The sequence below is a fragment of the Quercus lobata genome, chromosome 3, assembly GCF_001633185.2.
Source record: "Quercus lobata isolate SW786 chromosome 3, ValleyOak3.0 Primary Assembly, whole genome shotgun sequence".
Lineage (NCBI taxonomy): Eukaryota > Viridiplantae > Streptophyta > Magnoliopsida > Fagales > Fagaceae > Quercus > Quercus lobata.
The window spans coordinates 12,105,151-12,115,519 of NC_044906.1; the positions used below are offsets into that span (position 1 = coordinate 12,105,151).

General features: G+C 35.1%; 2 protein-coding genes across 2 annotated transcripts; both read right to left on the reverse strand.

Annotated features, from left to right (window-relative positions):
• Positions 1-5,885: 5,885 nt before the first annotated feature.
• LOC115980335 (putative disease resistance protein RGA3) lies at positions 5,886-7,235 on the reverse strand. Its single transcript, XM_031102599.1, has one exon. It carries the CDS (start codon positions 7,233-7,235, stop codon positions 5,886-5,888), a length of 1,350 nt encoding a protein of 449 aa, XP_030958459.1.
• A 1,275-nt stretch (positions 7,236-8,510) lies between these two features.
• On the reverse strand, positions 8,511-10,152 carry LOC115980336 (zinc finger BED domain-containing protein RICESLEEPER 2-like). Its single transcript, XM_031102600.1, has 3 exons — positions 9,803-10,152; positions 8,589-9,707; positions 8,511-8,523 (listed from the first exon to the last, which is right to left on the reverse strand). The coding sequence occupies exons 1-3, from the start codon at positions 10,150-10,152 to the stop codon at positions 8,511-8,513; spliced, it is 1,482 nt and encodes a 493-aa protein (XP_030958460.1).
• Between the last annotated feature and the right edge of the window lie 217 nt (positions 10,153-10,369).

Below are 10,369 nucleotides of genomic sequence, written 5' to 3' on the forward strand. Positions count from 1 at the left end.
AGAAAGAATATATTGATCAGAGATGGCTGGCTTTCAATGTTGACCTCGTTGGAGGAGCCATGCAATTAGTAGGTTTGCCCCTTGCTCTTAAGTAGCTATATTAGCATAAAGTAGACCAGGATTTTTTGTAATGCAATGAGAGACTCACCTTTTGCCATTGCGGGGCAAGAAATTCATTTAAAGAAAGGCCTATTTCTCCATATGTCAGGGGAGAAACCCAGAAACCCCACTTCAACCAAACAGGCATAGAAGCTGCAAACAAACGCACAGCTCAGCTCATCCTTTTAATTAAATACTAGTGTTGGCAGCACATGATTGATTATTGGAGGGTTTCATTCTATCAACATCACCTAGTACTAAGTATGAGCAAATCACAGATATATATTGCAATCCTTTACAGTTCCCAAAACCCATCTGAGATTCACCAAAATGAAAAAAAAAAAATTATATACTATATAGTTAACGTAATGCAACATTACATGATTGAACCATTAGTTATCAATCAAACTTACATTTCTACATTCAAATTCACAATCTTTATCCTAAATTACTATTGAATAAACAAGTGAAAACATTAAACGACAACAAAATGAAACACAAATTTTCTGAAACCGACCTCATTGCCCCACAACTAAGCCCTCTCCCACAAACGTCTCAAAAAACTCATTCCCTTTCTTTCAAACCACCAAAAACTTGACCTTTGGCCAATGTCCATATCAAAATGCAACCAAACCAAAATTCAACTCCAATTTTGTATCATCACAATTTCTTCTTCTATAGGTGAGTGTCATAATATTGTCAGCACAATCAACTTTCAAGTTAGGATGAAAAATAATAATAACATGAGTAAAAGAAACATGACTATGTAAGTAATTAGAACATATCAGATAGAATGAAAGCAATAATTCACATGTAAGATGAAGCCATCACGGAGAAGCTAGATCTAAGTGAGATAAAAATATGCTAAAAGGAAGAAAAATATAGTGGGATTCATAATTAATAGCAGTTTGACAAACAATGCGAACTAAGTTCAAGGCTTAAAACCAAATAGCACCACCAGTTTGGTTTAAATCATAAAAGAAACACCTACTAACTTCCAATCCTAATACTTTGTAAAGTGTAAATGGATTGCCAATATAAATAAAAATCTTATGCATTTGTCTCCGACAATAAACTAATAAATAACATACAATTACCCTTTTAATTAGGCCAAAAGTATGAACCCCATCACTATTAAATCCACCTGCTAATTCTCAACAACTTCACAAATATTCTCATTTGGATCATCAACAACCATGTCCATTTAGACATTTGCCTGCCTGTAAAAGAACAAAAAAAAAAAAAAAAAAAAAAAAAAATCCCCCCGTTTAAATTAGGTAAAGCATCTGGAATTACAACAAAATCATGGGAAGCATATACTTGAATTCGGATCATCTCCAATGAAAAGTGAAATAAGTCCAAAAGGCTCACTCCCATATCTTAGCACAAAAATGCTATTATATATCACATAACCATCTAGTACCCACTTGTCCTATCTACAAGTCAAAATACTAAAGTACACATCTATATTAGCAAGATCTAATGAGTTCTTCAGCCACCAAATTGAGATTTATATGAATTCTATATACCATACAAAACATTTTGCAAATATAAAAAATATATATATCCTCATTAATAATTATTAAGATACAATAACATGACGTAAAAATAAATAAATCTAATCGATCAATTTTCTGAATGTATAATTACAATGCGTATACACCAGTATTTAAGAACAAAGGTACCAAAAAATACTGAATTTGCAAAACTTAAATACCAATTTATAAGTGCATACGTTTGTGTTTATAAATAACAATAGAGAAAGGGGGAAAAAAGTAAAGCTCTAGCTTTCCTTTTTACTTTTCAAAAAAAGTAAAGCTCTAGCTAAATGGTTAATGAGCAAGAAAAGCCCACTCAAAAGAAAAGGAAAAGGAAAATAGAAAAATCAGAGATCAATATCTAAGATTAAGACATAAATAAACTCTAGGAGAGACAGGGACTTAATCTGGGATGAACAGAAGGCCAAGAAACTCAAAGATCCAAGCTTAAGTTCATGCCTCAAATGCCTATTATAATATTCACTGCTTGCTTACAAATTGTTGATATTATAATTCCAAGTTTGAAATAACATATTTCAGTACTAAATATTTAGTCACAATGAAGAGAATACAAGTATTGTGATCTTAAGTCATATAATGCCTAAGGTAGCTGTACATGAACCTTACTTGAACACCAAATTTCAATAAAGAAAATTTGAAATTAAGACCATGAACCTAAAAGGTTAGTCCTCATGCATTGTAAAATCTTTCTTGAATTTCGTTGTTCTTTTAAATTTTGAGTTGTAATTTATTGAGAGGAAGTATTATAATCATCTGTGTATTTTCATCACAGCCACACATAATATCCCACTCTCTGATTTCACCAAAATCAATGACTCCAACACCACCCCATTACCCTAACTCATAAGATTCTCACTTATCCCCAGATCAAACTGACTCGATACCTTACCCTCCTGATCCAAAACTTTCATCGCCCACTACATCAAATTTCCCAAAGTTTCTTACAAAATCCTGTATAGATATTGCACCCTTTTACATAACCAACATCAATTCCTTTGAACAAAAGAACATAAACAATTTAATCAAACTCAACACGTCCAATCCATAATCTTCTAACAAGCCTCTCTATCTCATGCTCATAATCATAGCATAATCTCCAAGAATTAACAATACCCAAATTGAAATCTGAGAAATACTAAACCTTATATCGTAGCTTGTCATAGAAAATAGCTCCAATCAGCACCCAACAAAAAGTGCATTCACTGCTCGTGATCATAATATGAAACAAAGACAAAAATAAAACAATCTTCTACAAATTGATGGCAACATGGTAGAAGTGTACGTAAAAAAGAATTTAAGCAGCTAAACAAAAACCAAAATATTCTACCACTACAATGTTGCTCCAATATCAATAAACAAAAACCAAGTGTATCACCTTACCAACTCATTTTTGAGAATTGAGATACATCAAAATTATTTTGATAAAGATAGAAAGGATGGGTTTATGTATCTGTATTTTTTTTCTCTTTCTTTTTTTCCCTTTTGCTATGTGAAGAAATTACATCTAGAAGGATAGTTTTTATGCCACAACAGAAAATAAAAGAAAGACAAGGTAATCATCATCTTGTTGTTGACATTCTGTGGAAACAAGAAAGTATTGACACTTTTTTATGCTTCTTTTCTTTTCTTTCCATTTCCAGGGAACACTTTTTCTATACTTCGATTGCTTCTGCATATGAGGGGAATTGCCTTTTGGTCCAATGGGATTCGCCCCCTTCCAGTAGGGTTTAGTTCTGGTCTTTTGTATATGAGATCAATTCAAATGTTTTTCAGAAGAAAATCCAACGAGAAGAAAGAAGGGGAGGAAAAAAAATAGCATTTGAGTTAATCATATCCGTAAAACTTGATGACGGACCAGGTTCATCCCTCCCAACTGTAGGATATGAGCAATTTCAGGCAACCTGTCCCCATTTCCCTGACACCCACTCAGTAGTTTGTGTAGTGCTTCAAAAATTCTGCATATTAAATTGCAAATAAATTGACCAAAACATCAGCATTGAAGAAGATAAAAAGTCAACACTAATTGGAAAAAAAAAAAAAAAAATCTGATTTTCTAGAAAGTACATGTCGAAGTACCTACCCAAAAAAGCTGAAGCATATCAGTGGCTGAACAAGAATTTCATCCTTACAGATTTCGAAAAATTGGGATGTGAGCAATTTGTTCCCGGCAACTTTCCTTCAACTTGGGACAGTTGATGATTTCCAAGCTCTGTAAAGAGCGGAGGTTACGCATTCCTTTAGGAAGTGATGTCAATTTGGGGCACAAATAAATTTCAATCTTTTGAAGTGATGTGAGGTTGCCGATCCATTCAGGAAGTGATGTTAGATTGGGCCATTCGTCAATTTTAAGGCTTTGAAGTAATTTGAGGTTGCCAATCCACTTTGGTAAAGTCTCCAAGTGGGGAAAAATTGAAAGCCTGATCTCTTGTAGATTAGAAACCCATTTTGTGCCATTATCACTCTCATCACAAATCAAATCAAACTCCTCGAAGTCCCCAATCTCCAACTTCTTGAGGGAGGTCAGATGTTGCATAAATCGAGACAGAGATTTTAGTCTAGGACATGCCCAAATCTCTAGATACTCGAGAGAAGTCAAGTTTTGTAGCCAATCCTCTGACAAAGACTCTATGTCTTGCATCCTAAACAAGGACAGAGACTTTAATTTAGAAAGGGGTGGGGAGGAGGACAAGGTGAGAAATGAAGATTCTATTGTCATATCCATCGTCATTGCCATTGTTTGTTGCAATGGCTTCAAGTTGGCATTGCTCAGTATTAACCCTTCCTTAAGATTTGGAAACAATGGCATGCAAGTTAGCTTCACGCAATTCCTTATATACAAGTAAGAAAGACGAGGAAAGAAAGGCAACGATATATGTTGTTGATACTGTTGACTTGATGTTGACGGTTTTGTTGCCACATCGCCTTGATCATTATCACTCCTCCACCATCCGTCTAGATTAGGGCAATCCCAGAGTTTGAGTGACTCTAGAGCAGGGAAAAAAAATTTCTGCGATGTTGGCAATGAAGCAGAGACCTCATTAGTCATCTTCTGATTGATACGCATTCCAAACCAATCATACTTTTAAGATATAGTTCTCGAAGAGACGGGAGTTGATACAATGGTGATAGATGTTTCCACACACATTGCCATATTTCTAATTTAACAAGACCTGTTAATGAAGGAAGCCATCTCAAAAATGTCTCACCTGGGTACCCTATCACTTGCAATTTCTTTAATGTAGGGTGTGGTTCGAGGCCTTCCCATGAATTTTCACTAGAATGGACATTGGTGCTATCATTACCATCTGAATCCCAACTTAATTTCAAATCTCTGAGATGTTTCTTGTCCTTCAAATTGGCAGCCTTGGTTTCTGAAGTAGCATCTTTCAACCATGACAAATTTTTAATATGTAGTCCTCCCCTCACATTGTTTAGCTTGTTCATTTCGGCTAGTTCACCACAAGGCTTGGAGGAGGAACCTATAGGATCTTTGCTCACAACGAATAGTGGTAATGTCCGAAGAATCAATTGCCCTAATCCACATGGCATATGAGTCAAACTCTTACAACCATCTATCTCAAGATGCTTGAGGCTAACCATTTTTTGAATGTCTTTTGGTAATTCCTTAAGATTGACGCATCTAGAGAGCGTTAATGTTTCCAAATGCAGCAGTCTTATAATACAACTAGGGAGAAATTTAATGTCATTCTCGGAAAGATCAAGGTACTTCAGATATTTCAAATTATCTATAGAATTTGACACCATCACAATTTTTAAATCATGCAGGTCTAACACACGCAAGCATCTGAAACTAAAAATAAGCCTTTTAAGAGATGATTCTTTCTTGACTTTTTGACTAGGAGAAATAAGTCTACTGAAAGGCGATTCTTTTTCTACTTCTTGATCAGAGTACCTAGGATTGGATGTCAAAATAAATGTGTGTGTCTTCTTTGCTTTAACTAACAAGCTTATATTCTTCTCAAAAACATTGTAGAATGGAAATGATAGATGGCCAACATTTTCATTGAAATTTTGTGCATTGGAATCAAAAAGTGTGCACTCAGTTCTTGAGAGTGATTGTGCAAGATCATGGACTAAATTATGCATTTTAAAAGTAGTTATATTCCCCAAGTAATCTTCTTTAGTTTCTTGGAAGAAGGCCCTTAAATGTAGATCCATGCAATACTCATCAGCAACATCCTCTAATTGTGAGTTTTTATCTGATGATCAGATAAATCCTTGTGCAATCCATAGTTGTATCAATGCCAACCTTCGAATCTCATAATCTTTAGGAAACACTGAACAATAAGTGAAACAACACTTTAAGTGTACTGGGAGATAGTCGTAACTCAATTTTAAAATTGGTAAAATATTATTTTCTTCTTGATCTATATTTGTAAGTTCTTTATTCTCGATATCTGACCATTCATCCACTGTCCTTTTGAAATATAATACTCTTCCTATCATCTTAATAGCAAGAGGCACTCCCTGACATTTTTCTACAATTTTCTTTCCAATATCTTCATGGTCAGGATTGCTGTCTTCCCCATTGTTAAATGCAATTCGCTTTAATAAAGACCAAGATTTTTCTACTGACAAGCCTTTTAGAAAATACGGTGAGACTGTGCTAGTTATCTTTGCAACATATCTCGTCCGTGTGGTTATCAGCACTTTACTTCCCATTGAGCCACCCATCAAAAGACTTTTTAAGTTAGACCATTCTCCATTTTCCACATTCCACACATCATCCAACACAAGCAAAAACTTCTTTTGATCAAGCTCTTGGTGAACTCTATTTTCCAAGAACACATAAGGAAGATTATCAGGTTTCCTTCTAGTTGCACATTCAATTATCTTTTCAGCAACTGTTTTCACAGAAAAGACCTCAGAGACAGACACCCACATCTTTAGCTCGAAATAAGCCTTCACTTTCTCATCATTGTATACATGTTGAGCAAGTGTAGTTTTCCCTAGCCCTCCGATTCCCACAATGGATATAAATGAGACATTGAGTCCCTCATCAAAGTTCAATAATAGACCTATGATGTTATTCTCATCCTCTTCTCTCCCCCAAAAAAATTCTTCTACAAATGAGTGAGTTTGGCCCCTCTCCCCAGACACAACCGTTGCCTGTGGACGACATACTACCAACTCTAAATTCTTCATATCATTTTCTATTTCTTTAAGTCTTTCCACCATTGCTTTTAGTTTGTGAGCCATCTTAAGACGAAAAGCAACTTGGTTTGAACTCGAGAAGAAAGTACCTACCTTCTTAGCCATTTCATCACCATCCATCTCCCTCCGCCGCAAATCTTGAGTGGACAGATCGGTCAACAAGTCATCCGCATCATAAATTGCGCCTCTGAGCTTCATGATCCAGCCCCTGACTCGGACTCCATCCTCCTTGTACTGCGACTCCTCTGAGTCCTGAAACACATCTTGAATAGTGGAAACAGTGCCCTTCAATTTCTGGAGCTCATCTGTGACACCCCAAATGAATCCAAGCTCTTCAAAAGTAGTGGAGCCCAGTAATTCAATAATCTTTCGTGCAATTTCAAACGGCATTGCTTCGGCCATTTCTTCTTGGTCAGTGAAAGAAAAGACAGGAAGATAGATCACAAAAAATCTGAAAGCAGTAGTAGTCTAGTAGGTTTGGGCAAATAAAAAAAATGGTAAAGAACAAGTTGACCATCCTATTTGTTTATTAGACTCACACTCTCACCGGTAATGTTGACTTTGCGGATACAATTATTAGACCCATACCTTTTACCGACCATTCTTTGCGGTAACTTTTGAATCTCATAATTTTGTTTAGGGGTGGCAACGGGTCGGGTTTGGGTCGAGTTTTTGTATACCCAGGCCCGATCAGCGGGTCAAGACCCGCAACCCAGACCTGGCCCGATTATTAATCGGGTTTTTTTTCGGGACCCAGACCCGTCCCGTCGGGCCCCGCGGGCCCCGTTTAACTGGTTGGGCCCAAATCTGGACCAATCGATTTTTTTTTTAAAGCCCATTGAGTTTTTTTTTTTTGCCAGATTCAAGCCCATTCATTGGGCAGCCAATTTAAGCCCATTCAAGGCATTATTAGGCAGCCAATTCAACCCATTAATTGGGCAGCCAATTTAAGCCCATTCAAGGCATTATTAGGCAACCAATTCAAGCCCATTAAGATTTTTGGCATATGCAGCCAAATCAATGCAAATTATAAGTTAATCATAAATCAATAAATCACCTGTTAATTTAATTATACATCTATAAATCAATAAATCATAACTAAAATCATCAAATAAACATAAAAATAAAATAAATCCAATAAGTCCAAGAACTAAGTATCACAAGTCCAGCAAGTTTAAGAAATTAAAAAATAAAAAGTTACAAAACAAATCCCACAAGTGTAAGAAATTACAAAATGTCTTATCCTCCACAAACCAACATATTAAAAAGGCTAAAAAATTACAAAATGCTAAAAAGGCTTAGAATAATTACAAACCAACAAATTAATCCAACAAGTTTAAGAAATTAAAAAGGCTACTAAATTAATACAAAATGTTTAATCATCCATAATTGTGACACAACTCCCATCCTCTTCATTAGGCTCCCCATCATCAAGAATTGATTGAAGTGTACAATTTCCGGACATAGTTGAAGAACCTACAACAACAATGAATTAAAGAATGAAATATCAAATTGTAACTAGCAAATATAAAAATACAATTTTAATTTTATAAATAGAAATTAGACAATTACTAACCGTTGATTTCACTCCATAACCAATTCTGAGCACACATCATTGCCTCTATAGTCTTGGGATGTAGCCTACTACGGTGTGGACTTAAAAGTCTCCCACTAGTGCTAAAGGCCAATTCTGAAGCAACAGTTGTAATAGGAATGGTTAAAATGTCTCTTGCAATCCTTTGTAAAGTAGGATACTTTAAACCATTACTTTTCCACCATCCCAAAATATCAAAATCTTCACTCCTCTTTAACACTCCCTCATCAATGAAATGATCAAATTCCATTCTAGCATTCCCATGTTTCTTTGAACTACTTGAACTATTATTCACAAACTCATCAAAAGATGACATTGCCCCACTCAACCTAAATTTCATTTGTGCCACAGGGCTTGAAGTACTAGCAGGAATATGAGAACTTCCTTCATTATCTACAGAGGACTCATTTATATCTTTATACTCATCAAGCAAATCATAACAAAGATTCTTAATTTTTTCAATCTCCAAATTAGAATTATCATCATAAATGTTAGGATAATAAAATTCTAATAACTTCATCTTATATCTTGGATCTAAGATAGCAGCAATAGCCATAACAACACTAACATTAGCCCAATAAGAATTAAACTTAGCAAGCATGCTTTCTGCTATCGTACTTATCATCTCATTTGAAGACACACTCCATTCATTTAATGTAATTTTCAACTCACACACCAAATTAAAATACATATTAGTTGTGGGGTACTTACGACCAGAGAAAAACTCAATCGCACTATGAAACAACTCCAACTTCCCACAAATATCTTTGGCTAACTCCCAATCATAATCATATGGTAAACAAGTATAAGATATTTCACGTTTAGCCAAACGTGAGAAAACATTTTTATAAATCAATGCAGTAGAAAGCATTAAGTAAGTTGAATTCCAACGAGTTTTACAATCTAAGACTAACTCTTTGGTGCATTGAACACGCAATTGACGTGCATTTTCTTCAAATTTTTGCCTTCTTTTTGGTGATCCAGTCCAATAAATCACACTATCACGAATCCTTTCAATACCATCACCAATAAGAGACAACCCATCTTGAACAATCAAATTCAAAATATGTGCAGCACACCTCATATGCAACATAGACCCACCCAACATAAGAGAACTAGTATCAAGCTTATTCAAAAGAAGTCTAATCATGGCATCATTAGTACTATAATTATCAACAGTTATTGTAGACAACTTCCTATCAATGTTCCACTCTAAAAAACAATTAACAAGGACTTCAGCAAGGACTTCTTTTGTGTGTGGAGAAGGAACATAAACAAACCTAGAAAAATAATATGAATAATTATAACATAACTCAATAAACATTCTAAATGTAAAGTCTTTAACATTCAATTTATAGATAAAAAAAAAAATTACCTTAGAACCCAGCTTTGCAACGTCCAAGTATGATTAATGAAATGAGCGGTAATGACCATAAACCCTCTCTTTTTGTTACTTGAAGTCCACATATCGGTTGTAATGGCCATCCTACTTCCATTCTTGTCCGTCATCTTCAAAGCTTTCTCCCTCTCATTATCATAGATCTTAAGAATGTCACTCTTCAAAGTATTTCTTATGACAAGTTTAAACATAGGTTGAAGATTGGCCACAAATTCTTTAAACCCAATATGGTCAACCATTGAAAGAGGATATTCATGTAAGATTACCAAACGAGCAAGCTTATTCCTCACTCTAACTTGATCAAATTGATAAGTACTCAAACTCATGGTTCCATCCACCTTATTTTGTTGTTTGATCAAGACTTGTTGTCTCATATCCCTTATATCTTTAAATTTCATCCGTGGACATCTTGTTAAATGATTACGCAAATGAGTTGTACCTTGGCTAGACTCACCAAGTAAAGTTTGTTACAATGATGGCATTGGGCTTTAACTTTTCCTTCAACTTTCTTCCTTGTAAAATGAGACCAAACATCTGAGGTAG